General features: G+C 50.3%; 2 protein-coding genes across 3 annotated transcripts in view; one reads left to right on the forward strand and one right to left on the reverse strand.

Annotated features, from left to right (window-relative positions):
* The first annotated feature begins 2,941 nt into the window (after positions 1-2,941).
* On the forward strand, positions 2,942-8,330 carry LOC142465631 (uncharacterized). The gene is made up of 2 exons (XM_075569749.1): positions 2,942-3,021; positions 5,394-8,330. The coding sequence occupies exon 2, from the start codon at positions 6,021-6,023 to the stop codon at positions 6,906-6,908; it is 888 nt and encodes a 295-aa protein (XP_075425864.1). The 5' UTR covers positions 2,942-3,021; positions 5,394-6,020; the 3' UTR covers positions 6,909-8,330.
* A 2,874-nt stretch (positions 8,331-11,204) lies between these two features.
* The window catches only part of LOC142465627 (protein-glutamine gamma-glutamyltransferase 5-like), a 50,378-nt gene continuing 42,729 nt past the window's right edge, over positions 11,205-18,853 (reverse strand). For both annotated transcript variants that reach the window (XM_075569739.1, XM_075569738.1), the window contains exons 12-13: positions 15,593-15,726; positions 11,205-13,857 (exon numbers count right to left, since the gene is read on the reverse strand). In XM_075569739.1, coding sequence (XP_075425854.1) covers positions 13,692-13,857; positions 15,593-15,726 — 300 coding nt within the window. In that variant the 3' untranslated portion in view covers positions 11,205-13,691. The remainder of the gene's footprint in view (positions 13,858-15,592; positions 15,727-18,853) is intronic.

Genomic DNA, 18,853 nt, shown 5'->3' on the forward strand with positions numbered 1-18,853 from the left:
CTCCTGTCCACTATCCCATCCCCTCCTGTCCACTGTCCCCGTCCCCTCCTGTCCCAAGTCCCCCCCTCCTGTCCACTGTCCCCGTCCCCTCCTGTCCACTGTCACCGTCCCCTCCTGTCCACTGTCCCCGTCCCCTCCTGTCCACTGTCCCCGTCCCCTCCTGTCCACTGTCCCAGTCCCCCCTCCTGTCCACTGTCCCCGTCCCCCCTCCTGTCCACTGTCCCCGTCCCCCCTCCTGTCCACTGTCCCCGTCCCCCCTCCTGTCCACTGTCCCTGTCCCCCCTTCTGTCCACTGTCCCCGTCCCCCCTTCTGTCCACTGTCCCCGTCCCCCCTTCTGTCCACTGTCCGTCCCCCCTCCTGTCCACTGTCCGTTCCCCCTCCTGTCCACTGTCCGTCCCCCCTCCTGTCCAATGTCCGTCCCCCCTCCTGTCCACTGTCCGTCTCCCCTCCTGTCCACTGTCCATCCCCTCGCCTGTCCACTGTCCGTCTCCCCTCCTGTCCACTGTCCGTCCCCCCTCCTGTCCACTGTCCGTCCCCCCTCCTGTCCACTGTCCCCCCCTCCTGTCCACTGCCCCCCCCCTCTTGTCCACTGTCCCCGCCCTCCTGTCCACTGTCCCCCGTCCCCCCTCCTGTCCACTGTCCCCCCCCCTCCTGTCCACTGCCCCCCTCTTGTCCACTGCCCCCCCCCCTCCTGTCCACTGTCCCCCCTTCTGTCCACTGTCCCCCCCTCCTGTCCACTGTCCCCCCCTCCTGTCCACTGTCCCCCCTCTCCCCACTGTCCCCCCCTCTCCCCACTGTCCCCCCCTCCCCACTGTCCCCCCCCTCCCCACTGCCCCCCCTTCCCCACTGTCCCCCTCCCCACTGCCCCCCATCCCCTCCTGTCCACTGTCCCCTGTCCACTGTCCCCTGTCCCCTCCTGTACACTGTCCCCCGTCCCCACCTGTCCACTGTCCCCCATCCCCACCTGTCTACTGTCCCCCGTCCCCTCCTGTCCACTGTCCCCTGTCCCCTCCTGTCCACTGTCCCCCGTCCCCTCCTTTCCACTGTCCCCCGTCCCCTCCTGTCCACTGTCCCCCGTCCCCTCCTGTCCACTGTCCCCTGTCCACTGTCCCCCATCCCGTCCTGTCCACTGTCCCCCGTCCCCACCTGTCCACTGTCCCCCATCCCCACCTGTCCACTGTCCCCCGTCCCCTCCTGTCCACTGTCCCCCGTCCCCTCCTGTCCACTGTCCCCCGTCCCCTCCTGTCCACTGTCCCCCGTCCCCTCCTGTCCACTGTCCTCCGTCCCCTCCTGTCCACTGTCCCCCATCCCCTCCTGTCCACTGTCCCCCGTCCCCTCCTGTCCACTGTCCCCTCCTGTCCACTGTCCCCCATCCCCTCCTGTCCACTGTCCCCTCCTGTCCACTGTCCCCATCCCCTCCTCTCCACTGTCCCCGTCCCCTCCTCTCCACTGTTCCCATCCCCTCCACTGTCCCCCGTCCCCTCCTGTCCACTGTCCCCTGTCCACTGTCCCCCGTCCCCTCCTGTCCACTGTCCCCCGTCCCCACCTGTCCACTGTCCCCCATCCCCACCTGTCCACTGTCCCCCGTCCCCTCCTGTCCACTGTCCCCCGTCCCCTCCTGTCCACTGTCCCCTGTCCCCTCCTGTCCACTGTCCCCCGTCCCCTCCTGTCCACTGTCCTCCGTCCCCTCCTGTCCACTGTCCCCCGTCCCCTCCTGTCCACTGTCCCCCGTCCCCTCCTGTCCACTGTCCCCCCCTGTCCACTGTCCCCCGTCCCCTCCTGTCCACTGTCCCCTCCTGTCCACTGTCCCCGTCCCCTCCTCTCCACTGTTCCCATCCCCTCCACTGTCCCCGTCCCATCCCCTCCACTGTCCCCGTCCCCTCCTCTCCACTGTCCCCTCCTCTCCACTGTCCCCATCCCCTCCCGTCCATTGTGTCCCGTCCCCTCCTGTCCACTGTGTCCCATCCCCTCCTGTCTACTGTGTCCCCTCCCCTCCCCTCCACTGTGTCCCCTCCCCTCCCCTCCACTGTGTCCCCTCCCCCTCCCCTCCCCCTCCACTGTCCCCCCTCCCCCTCCTCCCCCCCCCCCTTTTCCTAGCGGGAAATTTAACTCACGTGCAACGCCGGGTCTCTCAGCTAGTGGAATATAAAAGTAGAGATACTCTAGATGTTGTGAATAAAACACAGGGTGGTACTTTGACCACTGCTTATTATTATTGTTAATTTGTACAGCGCCAACATATGCCGGAGCGCAGTACTGTGGGGGGTACAGAGAGACATCAATTACATAAACAGAATGACACAAATAAGGACAGACAGGCGCTTATATCCCAATTCTTTCACTAATCACTGTCCCTGTGCAGGCTGCTATAGGTAACTGGGGTTTATGTGTGACGGATTAGACCCGGCTCCCTTAATAAAGGAGGACTAAGCCCAGTCTGCTGTCTCCTTGCCATGCCAGGCCCCTACATTTTAAAGCAGAATATAAGGAAAGGTATACTGCTGGGTTACTACTGTATGATCTACAGATACCCTCCCCCCTACCAGATACCCCCTCCCCCCCTACCCCCCTCTCCCTACCAGATACCCCCTGTGGTTCCTCTATTGTGTGTACCAAGTAGCTATTTGCTGCATGATCTGCTGAGATCAGCTCCTTACATTGCAGACTGAGCGTCCCCACCTGTAACCCCTTCTGTGCTGGATTCCCTCTTATTTTCCCATTTCAGTTAGGTGTGGGATAGTGCCGTGATTGGCTGAGGATTAAAACATCTCTGATTGGTATAAAAGTCCCATAGGGAATGAGGGGCCTGGAAATCTGTAAAAGCCCCGGCCTGGCTATTCCAGAGTCAGACTCACTGGGGAAGGACATCCAGATGCTGTGATCTCTCTTTGGAGTGCGTTGGTCTGCGCAGTTACCCCACTGCCCTGCGCAGTTACCCCACTGCCCTGCGCAGTTACCCCACTGCCCTGCGTCATCCCAAAGACTTTATTCCCTCCCCCCGCGGGTGTAACTGGCTACTTGTAAGTTTCAAAGCAAAACTCTTTAATTTCTCCCCCCGCCCTTTTATGTCCTCTTGCTGACGGTACGTTATATTTTGTGTACTGTACCCTCTAGATTAATCTTGCTTGATCGCTCTATTGTCGTGACTGAGTGATAGCCCACGTGGTTTTGTGTAACTTGTTACCTGCTGTATATTGTGACATTGCTCAGACGCTACCCCCTAGTGAGGTCAGCTAGGGTTGTTACTGTATGTGCCTTGTGATTCAGTAACTTGCTGGGTGCTCTCTGGGAGCTCTGGAATTCTCTAGGTTAAGTGGAGATCCCAGAGAGCACCAGGGTAATGGAGGTTAGGTTAGGATCTTTGGGATCTGGGTGCAGGGATTGAGTAATAGTTTTGCGTGTTCTGGGAACCCTGGGACGCTCTGCATTCACGGAGGTCCCCTTGTCCCCGGAACACACACAGGTATCAGGGTAAGGTTGTGTAATCTGGGTCCAGGCATAGGAGCGTGGCTCTTGGGTGGGGACCCCTAGTTGTTCTGGGGGGGAACTACCCTTCTAGGGAAGTCAGGCTAGGATTCCCAGGGTGTACTCTGGGTCAATGTTCCCAGGATTGGGTGGGGGGCATCCCGGGTATAGGAGCGTGGCTCTTGTGGTGGGCCCTCTACTGGTTCTGTGGGGTGATGCGAAGTAAGGCTAGGGATAGTAATGGGTGTTTTGGGGACCTTTTTGCCCTGGCCCCAGCGGAGATACCTCGCGGTCAGTAGGATGGAGGCACGGTCCCAGCGGGCGTAGTCTGGATAGACTCAGTATACCGGTGACCTGCTGTTTTGGGTACCTATGGCCTGGCGCTCTGGCGTGATCAGACCTCCCCGTGACGACCGTCCGACACATTATGAAATAAGAGACATACACACGGTGCAAAAGGATCTTATTAAGAGACGGCCGTCAGGAATGCTCAATGTTCCCAGATATACAAAACCAGGGCTGCCGACAGGGGGGGATAGCCGCCGACAGGGGGGATATATGGGTTTGTGGGCTCTTTTATATGTATTTGGGAGGTGTTTTTTTTAAATACATATTTGGGGGGTGTTTTTAAAAAATATGTTTTTGGGGGTGGGGGCTTTTTTCATATGTACTTGGGGTGTTTTTTTATATGTATTTGGGGGGAAGGGGCTTTTACATATGTATTTGGGGTGGGGACTTTTTAAAATATATATTTTGGGGTTTGGGGATTTTTTATACGTATTTGGGGCGAGGGCTTTTTTTATATGTATTTTGGGGTGTGGTTTTTTTAATATGCATTTGGGATTGGGGACTTTTTGAATATGTATTGGGGGGGATTTTTTATACGTATTTATACGGATGTTGCATTTATTTGATGTTTTATTTTCGATATGTATTTTGGGGGGTATTTTTTATATGTATTTGGGGGGTGGGGGGTATATATATATATTTTTTAAATATGTATTTGGGTTGGGCTTTTTTTTATATGTATTTGGGGGTGATAGCTTTTTTATTTGTATTTAAGGGATGTATGTATCTGGGGTGTTGGGGGTTTTATTTTGGGGGTGGGGTCTTCTTATATGTGTTTCTGTTTTTGTTTTTTGTTTTTAAATATGTATTTGGAGGTGGGAGCTTTTTCTATATGTATTTGGGGTGTTTTTTTTTTTTGTATTGGGAGGGTGTATGTATTTGGGCGGTTGGGGGTTATATGTATTTGGTGTTTTTTTATATATATGTATTTGGGTGCGGGGGACTTTTTATATATATTTTGGGGTGGGTGCTTTGTTTTTTGTATGTGGTTAGGGGGTTTGTGTAATTTGGGGGGGTTGTATGTTTTTGGGGTAGGGATTTTTTATATGTATTTGGGGGTGGCTTTTTTGGATTTGGTGGATAGGAAGTTTTTTGGTATGTATTTTGTGGGGTGGATTGTATGTGGGGGGAGGGATTGAGTGAGGAATGGAGTAATTGACGGAGGAGGGGGCAGTGAGAGGAGGTGAGGGCGTAAGAGTGATACGCAGGGGAGAGAAATACATACGAGGCGGGGAAGGATTGAGTGAGAGTGGGGTATTTGATGGGAGGGAGAGAGAGGAGATGGGGTTTGTGAGAGTGGGGTAACTGATGGGGGGAGAGAGAGAGGAGAGAGAAGGGGGGAGTGAGGAAGAGAGGGAGTGAGACTGAGGGGAGAGAAATACATGGGAAGAGGGGGGAAATAGAGGGAGCTCACAAGGTGTGAAATGGGGGGGCTTGCAAGGCTGCTGACACAGGGGAGGGGGGGGGAGGCGGTCATAACTCTAATCCTGGGCCCTGGGAAATCTGCCTGCCTAAATGTACAACCAGCCACACCCTGTGCTGAGAGCGCAAAGACTTTCAATTTCCTTTCTCGTTGCAGCTTCCAAGCATGGCGTGTGCAGATCTGAGAGAGGAGCTGAACTGCTCCATCTGCCTGAGCATTTACACCAGCCCTGTAATGCTGAACTGTGGGCACACCTTCTGCAGGGACTGTATTGGGGAAGTGCTGGATTCTCAGGAGGGATCTGGAGTTTATACCTGTCCTGAATGCAGAGCAGAGTTTCCGGAGCGCCCCGCGCTGCAGAGAATCCGGAAGCTGTGTAATATTGTGGAGTATTTCCTTTCTACTCAGCCAGAGCAAGAGGAGGCTGTGATCTTCTGCAGTTAATGCTTTGATTCCCGTGTAGCTGCTGTAAAGACGTGTTTGCAGTGTGAAGCCTCCCTGTGTGCTAATCATCTGAAGATTCACAGCAAGTCACTAAAACATGTATTAGTTGAACCCACTGCATCTCTGGAGAACAGCAAATGCTCCATCCATAATGAGCTCCTGAAATATCACTGTTTAAAGGACAAAGCCTATATCTGTGTGTCCTGCTGCCTGGCCGGAGAGCACAGGGGACACCAGGTGGAGCTGCTCAATGAGGCTTCTGACAAGAAGAAGGAGACACTGAGAAATGTTCTGGAGAAACTGATCACCAAGAGAGAAGAGACTCAGAAAAGAGTCCAGATGCTGCAGGAACACACAAGAGAAGTTCAAGATAAAGCAGCTGGTATAAAAGTTAAAGTCACTGCCCTGTTTGGGGACCTCATAGAAGAAATGAAAGTCCATGAGAAGCGAGTCCTGAGTGAGGTCATCAGGCAGGAAGAACAGGTTTTACTCCAAGTCTTTGGACTAATCCAGCAACTGGAAATAGAGAAGGACGAGCTGTCCAGAAAGGTGCTTGATATTGAGAAGCTGTGTAACATCACGGACCCACTGACTGTATTAAAGGGATGTGAATCAGTCAGGGAGTTTTGTGATATTGTGGAGGAAGAAGACTCTGAGGAAGAAGACTCTGAGGAAGAAGACTCTGAGGAAGAAGACTCTGACGAACAATATGCCGATGAACAATATGCCGATGAACAATACGCCGATGAATATTACGCCGATGAATATTACGCCGATGAACAATACGCCGATGAACAATACGCCGATGAACAATACGCCGAGGAACAATACACAGAGGAACAATATGCAGATGAATTTTACGCCGATGAATATTACGCAGAGGAACAACACGCCGAAGAACAATACGTTGAGGAAGAAGACACTCAGGTACAATTTTTGGAAACTGAAGAAGCAGACGCTGAGGTAGAAGATACTGAAAACATAGTAAAAGCTGATAACATAGGTACTGGTGGAAGTGATCTGGATGAGGTTCTTATCTCACTGACTTTACAGAAGAGCCTGCAGAGCTTTGCCGAGGATCTGCCTGATATAACTACAAAGAGCGGGTTCCATGTGCCAGCGATGTCAGATTTACTACTGAGTAGTAGCACATCCAGAGACTACGTAGCTGTATCAGAGAACCAGAAAACTGTCTCTAGGACAGGAAAACAGGCGACAAACAGATGATAAATATCTCAACATTTGCTTATCTTAAGCACAACAAACTTTTCCTCAGCACAACATTGCTAGGAAGTGGACACCAGTGAATCAAACGACCGGAAGGTGGGCGTAATCGACAATAGCCCGCTTTATGTGCTTGACTTCAATTTGTGGTATTTATGTGGGTGTGACGGAGGTCTTTCTGTGCTCCATTACAGGAAACTAAAAAATATAGATCCAGAATCTTCACCAAAGAGAATTGGAATTTACCTGGACCATCGGGCTGGGCGGCTGTCCTTCTATGAGCTGTGTGACCCGATCAGACACTTACACACCTTCACTGCCACCTTCACTTACACACCTTCACTGCCACCTTCACTTACACACCTTCACTCTGCCTCTTCGTGCTGCGTTCTATGTAAATCATGGCAGTGTCAGAATCAGGAGATAAATGCCCCTGAACCTTAGGGAAAGGGTCATATGACTGTGGTCAGAAGGGGCTAGACCTTGGTTAGGAAGGGCTTTAGTGTTTGGTTTGACAAGAGGGCCGGGTATCATGGGAAGAGGGGGAGGGGGCTTAGGAAGACTAGGGAATAAAAGGAAGCGTGGGGCGGAAGCTCACCCCTTTCCTTTGTGGTCCTCTATGGTGATATCTAAAGATATGGTGGACACACTCCAATTCAGTTAAAATGGTGACTGTAGTAAGTGATCACGCGGGGGAGCGGGAATCCCCACAGAGAACGCTCTTCAAACTTCAATAAGAGCCAGAGTCCGGCTGCCCTCAAAAGTATATCAACCGTCAAATAGACATTTTAAAGTCCTTTTAATAGTGTGGGTATAATGTACAACGTTTCGGGGAGGTGCCTTCGTCAGGTGGAAAACATACAAATGACCAATACAGAGTGAGAGGGAACATTATATACAGTGAGGCCCCTGGAAGACCCACCCCCTTTTTCTTAATGGAGATTCTGTCCCCTGTTTAGAAACGAAAACAGCATTGTAGATGCAGGAGGTGATTATGATGCCTGCAGCTAACTTAACATATGACAAAAGAAGGAAGGGGGATACCAGGGCTTGTGCATCACGCCCCCACTATTAAAAGGACTTACAAATGTCGGTTAGACTATTGATATATTTTTTGAGTGCCGCGGGACTCTGGCTCCCTGGCGGCGATTCACCTCCGTCCCTCTCTTGTGTGGTTGAGCTGGGGGTTGGTTTGGGTGGTACTGTACAAATGTTTGTCACAACTGCAGTCTGGGGTAGAGGGGTGGTTGGGTGGACATATTTTACCAGGCAGGGCTGTTCCACTCGGTGAGATCTCAGCCTATAAGTTAGAGATCTGAACTGGGAGGAGGGTTCCGGGTTTGGCTGGGACGGCCTCTTACCCCCACACCCCCAGTTTTTATTGTTTATGTTAGCGGCGGTGATCAATAAAAGCTGTGGCTTTTCCTCCCCCAAAATACAGGCATTTTGTCATTCTTTGGTTGGGGAACATGGGTCAGGTTCGGCAGGTAGCCTTTTCTTCCCATAGTCCTTAGGAGGTCCAGAGAGCAGAAATTCTAATCATTGTCCAGAAGAAGAAAAGCAAAAGAAAATTGAACCCGCTCTACCTATTGTGACCAGAGGTCAATGAGTACAGACAGGTGCAAAAAGGGCAAATGGCTGAACAATAGGAATAAGAAACAACACCGGATGGATGCACTCCGTGTCTGTGGGGAGATAGTACCTAACTAGGCGGCCAATGTGCAGTAAGAAGCAAAGTACTGGTCCAGTGTGAGTTGGAATAGGTTTGACCTCACATCTCTTTATTGGTATACGTTAAAATAAAATTGGAACCAGATAGTAAATTACAGTGGAAATGTAGTTAATAATTATAGTACATCGTGCGTTAGTCCCCTTAGGGGCTATAGTATACAGTGTGATGAGCAGCACAAGCAGTGGTTATGCGTACTCACCTGTCCTTGTGGGGACAGAAATTGAACAAATTACAGGTAAGTAACTTGTTATACAACACGACGAACTGGGATGAATCAGAAACACAAGTCAGACATGCCCAGTCAGTCAAAAACTGACACGTGCCCCTGTTAAAGTCACGACGTCCATTCATACAAGCCCATAAGCATATTCTCTGACACCCACGTACTGGTAATTGTAAGCCAGAAAACCCATTGCTATATTCCAGTGTAGAGAACGGGAACAATTATAGGGTTAATGCAATGACAAAGCATATCCCAGTGTGCTATGCATATGAGGAAATGTTAACCACACTTATAAGCGCGGGTCCACAGGAGATGTTAAATGCAAACATGGACTAATGTAACATTAAAGTGAACTGCTACAGCTCCACGCACATAGTACACACAGACTAATGTGCTAATGGTGCTAAAACCTGCAAGTCAGCACGGTAACCCAACTGCTGGAGTGTGTGACAGGAAAAATGTAAGCACTAGCAAACAGAGAACAATATTACCATGAGCCGCATAAACTAACCCTGAGTGGTGTTAACTACAGTCACAGAGAGGAGTACATGCACACTGCAATATGGTGCTGGAGGGGGGTACTTATCTGCTGGTGCACTGGAGAACAGTGTAGAAAATGGAAGCAGGCACACGGACTCATGCAGAGTGGTGTTAACTACACACAGGGACGGGAGAGAAGATATAGAGGTCCCTGCAAACCAATATATATATACTGTCTCTGCGCGGAGATGAGCACTACAGTGGTGCTCGGTGCACGGATTCCCAACTCCTGAATACTGTCCCTCAATAACACCCTTACTTAACACGGGGGGATGGGCGAGGGGGAGAGGAAAGAAAAGAGGGCGAGAATTCCCTCGAGACTTATCTGTGCTATCCCAGCAGGAGCGCGATCCGAGATGTCTGTGTGCCTGTGATGATGCAGCTCGGGCTGCTCAGCCGGCATCCCAGTCAAGCCTGCGTCAGTCTACGGGCTGCCGGAGTGCGTGTCGCGGTACGTGACGTCATGACCTTTTCCCTCTGAGGTTTGTTTCACGTTTGCTTCTTCCAGAGAGGGATCCCTCTCTGGAAGAAGCAAACGCGAAATGTACGTCAGAGGGCAAAGGTCATGATGTCACGTACCGCGACACGCACTCCGGCAGCCTCTAGACTGACAATGGCTTGACTGGGACGCCCAGTCACCCTTTGAGACACTTTGAGAAAGTCACCCGAGTGCGACGAAACGCGCTAGGGATCGTTATTATGCAATACGTACGGACAGTACGTCTCCACGCATGCGCAAGATTGGGCCGGATACACCGCGGAATAAATCTGCGGCCAGCTGCCATAGGAGACCATTGGAGGCTTAAAAACAGAACTTTCTTGAACAACTAAGGTTCGTGTGGACTCCGCGTGGATTTTCCAGTGGACTGCTATCCCTCTTGGTAGATTTCGGACGCGGAGACCTGTGTTGGCGGTGATATAATTCATAACTGCTAATTTTGAATTTATCCTTGTGAGTGATATTCCTCCCCGTTCCCCTCCTTTACCACAAATAAATGTACTTTTTTATGATATGGGGCGTGCGCTCTCTCTTCTCTTTTTCCTCTAGGGGTGGGGTTGAAAGCAAACAAAAGTCTATGACATCGTCACAAGGGAGAAGAAATTAAAATGGCGGTGGGTAGGACATATCGCAAGAAGAAATTATCATCGTGGACAAAGATGGTACTCGACTAGATTCCAGGGGATAACAAAAGACCAAGACAACCATATGTAAGATGGGAGGATGAGATGAGGGAATGAGCGGGAGTGACGTGGAGAAGAGAGGCTGTAACCGCAGGACCTGGGAGATCATTGGGGAGGCTTCATCCAGCAGAGGGGAGACACGGGCTGATGATGAATACATTCTATATGTGTATGTTATGTAGCTGTGGAACTGCACTTTAATACACACTGGTACTTTTGCAATACTTTTCTATATTTGGACGCCCCTGAATGTGCAGGAGATAATTGCTGCTGTGTACGGTAAGTAGATCGACAATATATAACGAAATGGGCTTGTTTAATATTGTGAATGTTTTGCTGGTCACTTTTTCTCTATTTTCTTTTTACATTTCCCAATAATGTTTATTACAACTTTCTAATAAAGTGGAACTCATGTTTTGGTTCTTGGTGATGGGGACTATAATTGGGGTCCTTTGTCCGGGCCGCCTTTCCCAGTTATTTGCACGGTATGTGTCTCCGGCACCAACGACAGAATCATGTCTTCCTGACGTTGTGAAGACAGCGGAAGTCTCGCTGACTTACAGAGTCCTCCATCCTCTCTGCCCTGCGTCCCACCCCAATACCAATAACACACAGACATCAGTTTGGATGTATAATGGCCACCATATTTATTAAAATGGCATCACACAAACTTGCCAGTGACATCAACTTAAGTAACACAGTTTAATATAACCATATCATGCCAGCCACTGACCATATATGGGCCACGGACCATACAATGGCCACGGACCATACAATAGCCACGGACCGTACAATGGCCACGTATCAACGTCACATCCAAAGGTTAGCACAATACTTGTTATTTTGTGTATTGAGTAAATTGGGTGTAACAATAACTGTGTGTGCTTCTATTGGCTTCTTACCTGGTGATATGGACTTGGTACCAATGAGCTTTTACTGATATTGCTTGTTGCCATTGGTACCCCTTTACATAGAGGAGGGAAGCATATTTCAGAGAGAAGAGCTAGAACAAGAGGTCACTTTCTGATGCTGAAGGGTGGCAGCTAAGAGGAAATGTGAGGCAGTTCTTCTTCCTAGATAGAGTGGTGGATTCATGGAATAATGTCCCAGTAGAGATGGTAAGGGCCAATGCAGGGAGGGAATTTAGAAATGCTTGCAGTAGACACATGAGCGCCCCAAATATGAAATACAGCAAGTTACCAACCGGGTCTGAGCTTCTGTAACAGGTAGGAAAATGGGCAGACACAAGGGGGGGCAGATACAAGGGGGGGGCAGACACAAGGGGGGCAGATACAAGGGGGGGCAGGCACCAGGGGGGGAGTGTTTCTCATTTACTGTCAGATTCTATGGTTCCCTCAAACACATAAATAAACTGTCTGATTTGTATTTACAAGAATTATTTTCAGAAATAAACCTTTTTATAATTTGTTGTTAGAGTTTATAGACGGACGGTCGTTGAGAGCTGCGATATTCATTGTACCGGACCACGCCTACTACAGATCCACGGCTCCCACGTACTCTGTACACGTACCTCTTTAATGAAGGGTTCATCCCTCCTAGGATAAAGTGAGCTAAGGACAGTGACATGTTTAATAGATAAAATGTATCTGATTGACTCCTTAAAACAAAAACGAAATGTTGACCTTTTCCATGGAAAGCAAAAGCTTGGGAAGGGCCTTTGCAATGTTTAGCTAATGTCTTCTGGCGATCTATGGTAAATTGTAAGATTTTCTGTGCAGAGTAACTGTGAAGCCATCATTAGTGCGACGGATAGAGAAGTATTTTATATGCTGGGGTGTATCGGGGAGGGGATGGATCTCATTCATGTTTAACAGGCTACCAATAAGTATAACGGCTACTTTACGTGGGACTGGCTCTTAATAAGCAGATAACCACTGAGACGTTGGTTAAAATTAGTTTTCTGACCCACGGTGTAACTATGTAACTATCGTTATAACGGTGTAACTATGTAACTGCCATTATAACGGTGTAACTATGTAACTGCCATTATAACGGTGTAACTATGTAACTGCCATTATAACGGTGTAACTATGTAACTATGTAACTGCCATTATAACGGTGCAATCCCAACGGAGCCGGCCTAAAAACAACCTTGGTAAGGAAATTACATTCATTCATCTCATTGGCTTCCTTCAACACATCTGTACAGGCGCAGTGAGCCTTCCTGTGCCTGGCGCCGTGCTCACGGGACCGTGGCGATTGCGGGTCGGGAGGCTTAACGCTGCGGGGGGTTCCCATTGAAAGGAATGGACCCCCCAGTTACGCTATCGCGGCAGACACCTCCCCCAGGGACGCGTTAGGCCTGGGACATGGTACAACAGACCACGCTGAGCCGCGCTGAGCAGATGCACTTACCCCCTGCATCTGTAATCAGCGCGGCCTTCGGAGTCGCTTCCGCACGCGTGCAGAGGCGCGTGTAATTGAAGGAGACAGGACAATTACATTTTTGCCGCTGAGGGAAGCGGAGGGCCCATCACGTGACTGCCAAACCCAAAGGCAGTCTGTGACGTCGGCGCCGTGACGTGGCGCGCTAGCCCCGCCTCCCACGTGGCTCACAAGCGCGCACGCTGACGCTCATGCAGGGACACAAAAAAGCTCCTGCTTGAGCAGGGGAGCGTCAGCGCTGCGAAAGTCCCCATGCCCGAGGCCTCATTCGGTCGCCGTGCCGGAAACATTGAGGCTGATTGGTGGGAGTCTGCCGCGGCCCCCCTATCCCTCCCCCCACACACTTTTTCTTTGTCTTCCCCCAAATGGAGAGGAGGTGGGAGTACAAATCTGTTCTAGTCGGCTCTATTATATATATTCCATTCAGAGAAGGAAGTATCTAGAAATATACTGAAATGAGAGACCCAGGACGTGCGGCCAACATACAGTCTGACGAATCTTTTACTAGAGAAGGAAAGTAATTGTGCGGGCCATATACCGTTTTACTGGTCTCTATTTATAACACTGAAGTAATATTACTGTGAATAACACCTGTCCTATACTATGTCCACTTGTAATAAAGAAATGTATTTTTTTTTAAAACATGTCACTGGCATTAGTACACCTCGGCCCTAGGAAGAACGTCCATTTACATGGAGAATGTTCAGTGTGAAGGTCCCAGCGCTGGTAAAACAATCATGTCCTTGTATCCTCGGATCATTTTCATCTTGTCACTGGTAAAAAGTGCCTGGATCTGCCGGCTTCCAGGTTTGTAAGGTGTTAAGTCAATACTGACTCTAATAGTTCGACCAGGCTTAATGGTTCCCAACCTAAAGAAATAACATAGTTACAAAACATGTAAACATATATATATATATATATGTATATACATACACATATACACACAAACACACAAACACACACATATACATACTTATATTATACAAATATCGCTTGTGAGCATATTCATATGTCTTAGACAGGTCTGCAACCCTGCTTTTTACCGTTATCACCTAGCATACAGTGCTTCCACTGCAGTAAGGGATTCTAGGAAATTCCTCACCTTTTGCCTCAAATCCATTTTTACACAGTACCCTTATAAGCAAATGCGCGCTGCATTACACTGCTTTCAGCACAGCCTGGAGTAAGATGCATAGCCAGAAACCCACCCACAGACAGCCGTGTTCGACCGTTTGGTCTCATCTGTGTGAGGCTGGTTGTACTGGCTTTGCAATTTTGAAGCCGGGATGGGTTTCACCACACATTAGATAAGTTCTTCAAATTTGCATAGCCAGTACAACCAGCGACATGTGACGCCGCGCAGCCATGGCAATTCTAGGGGGAGCTGCAGGAGAATGCCTGAGGATGCCGGGAGACGCCACCGCAGTAGTCCGGGTTTGCCTTGAGTAGAAGGTGGCATCCCTGTACTGTAATCAGGGTTATAGTGTCGGACTGGTCATAGCTCAGCAAATACAGCCCCGTGTGTCTAAAACACTCTTCTAACTCAGGAAATGTAATTCATTTGTTAACCAAATTTTGCATCTCTTAATACTTTAATGTGTAATATTCGGTGTCCTGTGCATTTCTTACTGTAACTGGATAATTGTACACTTTGTGTAGCCATACATGTTGGTAGCACGTTTATCTGTAATACAGCAGCCTAAGACACAGGCTGATTGAGTTCAGCCGTTGTAAAACTCATTGTGTGAGACACTCATGCCAGGGCCGGCCTTCGGGCATGGCGGTTCCCTTGGGCTCGGGCGCCTTGGAGGTGGCCTTCGGGCATGGCGGTTCCCTTGGGCTCGGGCGCCTTGGAGGTGGCCTCGCGCTCCCGTCTCTCCCTTTTCCTGCTACCCCCCTGGGGAGCGTGAAGCCCCCTGGACTGGCAGGACCACTCCTAACCCCAAGGTAAGTGAGACTGGGTGGTGTGAGGGAGGGGTCTTACCCTCTCTGGAGTGATCCTCCTCCTGCAGTGTCGCGTTGTCATGGCAACCCGCCACCGCCTAGCAACAGGTTGTCATGACAACTCAACGTCATATGCCGCCGTGACGGCATGACTCCACAACGCTGTAGGACGAGGGCCGCTCTTTAAGGTAAGTACCCCCACTACTTCTACAGGAGGGGCCCCGCTGCTAGCGTGTCGCCTCGGGCCCAATCCTATACGCAGATTTCTTCCTGCGTCCATTATTTGCCATATCCCTGTATATCTCCTTTCTAACACAACAACATTTCTAGCCTTTTCTGAAACATATACAGTGAATCCTCCATCACAGTCTCCATGGGCAGTAAATCTCGCATTGACACAGCTATTAAAGACGCCCGTCCTTTTCTGCTGGAGCAATTCCATTGTATGTGACCTCACAGGATGACCTTGTGGCAGTTGTATGCCCTTGTGGATGAACTACTCTCTCTAACATCTCCACGGTATATAGGCCTCGGATATGTTTGTAAATAGTAATTATAGCCCCTTGTAGATACCTCTTTTCTAACATAAACAATCCCCCAAAAATTCTAATCGGGATAGTTTTTCATTCAGATGATCAGATTTGTTGCTATGTAACTTACTCGGTTCCAAGCGTCCCGTACACCACGCCGCTGCCTTCCAGCGCCAGGAAGCACTGATGTATTTCTTCGGAAAGAGTGTTGGTTAAACTGACTCGTACAGTAAACGGCAAATCTACCGCAGCCTTTCCTATCACCTGCGCACAGAAAACGCTGCTTCAGTTTCAAGCAAAAAACATACAGCAAATGAAGAAACACGATAAGCATTCGCTGCGTTATTAGGCGAGGTTGATATGAAGGTTTTGTTTTACAATAGTGCAATAAATTGACTTTTGTACTTTTTATTTACCCTGATTATCCCAGGGGACGGGATTTAAGGCGCTGGTATTGAGGGACGGGCATTAAGGCGCTGGTATTGAGGGATGGGATTTAAGGCGCTGGTATTGAGGGACGGGATTTAAGGCGCTGGTATTGAGGGACGGGCTTTAAGGCGCTGGTATTGAGGGACGGGATTTAAGGCGCTGGTATTGAGGGACGGGATTTAAGGCGCTGGTATTGAGGGACGGGATTTAAGGCGCAGGTATTGAGGGATGGGATTTAAGGCTCTGGTATTGAGGGACGGTATTTAAGGCGCTGGTATTGAGGGACGGGCATTAAGGCGCTGGTATTGAGGGACGGGATTTTAGGCGCTGGTATTGAGGGACGGGATTTAAGGCGCTGGTATTGAGGGACGGGATTTAAGGCGCTGGTATTGAGGGACGGGATTTAAGGCGCTGGTATTGAGGGACGGGATTTAAGGCGCTGGTATTGAGGGACGGGATTTAAGGCGCTGGTATTGAGGGACGGGATTTAAGGCGCTGGTATTGAGGGACGGGATTTAAGGCGCTGGTATTGAGGGACGGGCTTTTAAGGCGCTGGTATTGAGGGACGGGATTTAAGGCGCTGGTATTGAGGGACGGGATTTAAGGCGCTGGTATTGAGGGACGGGCTTTTAAGCGCTGGTATTGAGGGACGGGATTTAAGGCGCTGGTATTGAGGGACGGGATCTAAGGCGCAGGTATTGAGGGATGGGATTTAAGGCGCTGGTATTGAGGGACGGGATTTAAGGTGCTGGTATTGAGGGACGGGATTTAAGGCGCTGGTATTGAGGGACGGGCTTTAAGGCGCTGGTATTGAGGGACGGGATTTAAGGCGCTGGTATTGAGGGACGGGATTTAAGGCGCTGGTATTGAGGGACGGGCATTAAGGCGCTGGTATTGAGGGACGGGATTTAAGGCGCTGGTATTGAGGGACGGGATTTAAGGCGCTGGTATTGAGGGACGGGATTTAAGGCGCTGGTATTGAGGGACGGGCTTTAAGGCGCTGGTATTGAGGGACGGGCTTTAAGGCGCTGGTATTGAGGGACGGGATTTAAGGCGCTGGTATTGAGGGACGGGCTTTAAGGCGCTGGTATTGAGGGACTGGCTTTAAGGCGCTGGTATTGAGGGACGGGATTTAAGGCGCTGGTATTGAGGGACGGGCATTAAGGCGCTGGTATTGAGGGACGGGATTTAAGGCGCTGGTATTGAGGGACGGGATTTAAGGCGCTGGTATTGAGGGACGGGATTTAAGGCGCTGGTATTGAGGGACGGGCATTAAGGCGCTGGTATTGAGGGACGGTATTTAAGGCGCTGGTATTGAGGGACGGGATTTAAGGCGCTGTTATTGAGGGACGGGATTTAAGGCGCTGGTATTGAGGGACGGGATTTAAGGCGCTGGTATTGAGGGACGGGATTTAAAGCGCTGGTATTGAGGGACGGGATTTAAGGCGCTGGTATTGAGGGACGGGATTTAAGGCGCTGGTATTGAGGGACGGGCTTTTAAGCGCTGGTATTGAGGGACGGGATTTAAGGCGCTGGTATTGAGGGACGGGATTTAAGGCGCAGGTATTGAGGGATGGGATTTAAGGCGCTGGTATTGAGGGACGGGATTTAAGGCGCTGGTATTGAGGGACGGGATTTAAGGCGCTGGTATTGAGGGACGGGCTTTAAGGCGCTGGTATTGAGGGACGGGATTTAAGGCGCTGGTATTGAGGGACGGGATTTAAGGCGCTGGTATTGAGGGACGGGCATTAAGGCGCTGGTATTGAGGGACGGGATTTAAGGCGCTGGTATTGAGGGACGGGATTTAAGGCGCTGGTATTGAGGGACGGGATTTAAGGCGCTGGTATTGAGGGACGGGCTTTAAGGCGCTGGTATTGAGGGACGGGCTTTAAGGCGCTGGTATTGAGGGACGGGATTTAAGGCGCTGGTATTGAGGGACGGGCTTTAAGGCGCTGGTATTGAGGGACGGGCTTTAAGGCGCTGGTATTGAGGGACGGGATTTAAGGCGCTGGTATTGAGGGACGGGCATTAAGGCGCTGGTATTGAGGGACGGGATTTAAGGCGCTGGTATTGAGGGACGGGATTTAAGGCGCTGATATTGAGGGACGGGATTTAAGGCGCTGGTATTGAGGGACGGGCATTAAGGCGCTGGTATTGAGGGACGGGATTTAAGGCGCTGGTATTGAGGGACGGGATTTAAGGCGCTGGTATTGAGGGATGGGATTTAAGGCGCTGGTATTGAGGGACGGGCTTTAAGGCGCTGGTATTGAGGGATGGGATTTAAGGCGCTGGTATTGAGGGACGGGATTTAAGGCGCTGGTATTGAGGGACGGGCTTTAAGGCGCTGGTATTGAGGGACGGGATTTAAGGCGCTGGTATTGAGGGATGGGATTTAAGGCGCTGGTATTGAGGGACGGGATTTAAGGCGCTGGTATTGAGGGACGGGATTTAAGGCGCTGGTATTGAGGGACGGGCTTTAAGGCGCTGGTATTGAGGGACGGGATTTAAGGCGCTGGTATTGAGGGACGGGCTTTAAGGCGCTGGTATTGAGGGACGGGATTTAAGGCGCTGGTATTGAGGGACGGGATTTAAGGCGCTGGTATTGAGGGACGGGCTTTAAGGCGCTGGTATTGAGGGACGGGATTTAAGGCGCTGCTATTGAGGGACGGGATTTAAGGCGCTGGTATTGAGGGACGGGATTTAAGGCGCTGCTATTGAGGGACGGGATTTAAGGCGCTGGTATTGAGGGATGGGATTTAAGGTGAAGGTATTGAGGGACGGGATTTAAGGCGCTGGTAATGAGGGACGGGATTTAAGGCGCTGGTATTGAGGGACGGGATTTAAGGCGCTGGTATTGAGGGACGGGCATTAAGGCGCTGGTATTGAGGGACGGGATTTAAGGTGAAGGTATTGAGGGATGGGATTTAAGGCGCTGGTATTGAGGGATGGGATTTAAGGTGAA

The sequence above is a fragment of the Ascaphus truei genome, chromosome 14 (assembly GCF_040206685.1).
Source record: "Ascaphus truei isolate aAscTru1 chromosome 14, aAscTru1.hap1, whole genome shotgun sequence".
Lineage (NCBI taxonomy): Eukaryota > Metazoa > Chordata > Amphibia > Anura > Ascaphidae > Ascaphus > Ascaphus truei.

What these genes read in the sequence shown, in the direction of transcription:
- LOC142465631 (XM_075569749.1), top strand. Translation starts at nt 6,021, where the DNA reads ATGCTGCAGGAACACACAAGAGAAGTTCAAGATAAAGCAGCTGGTATA.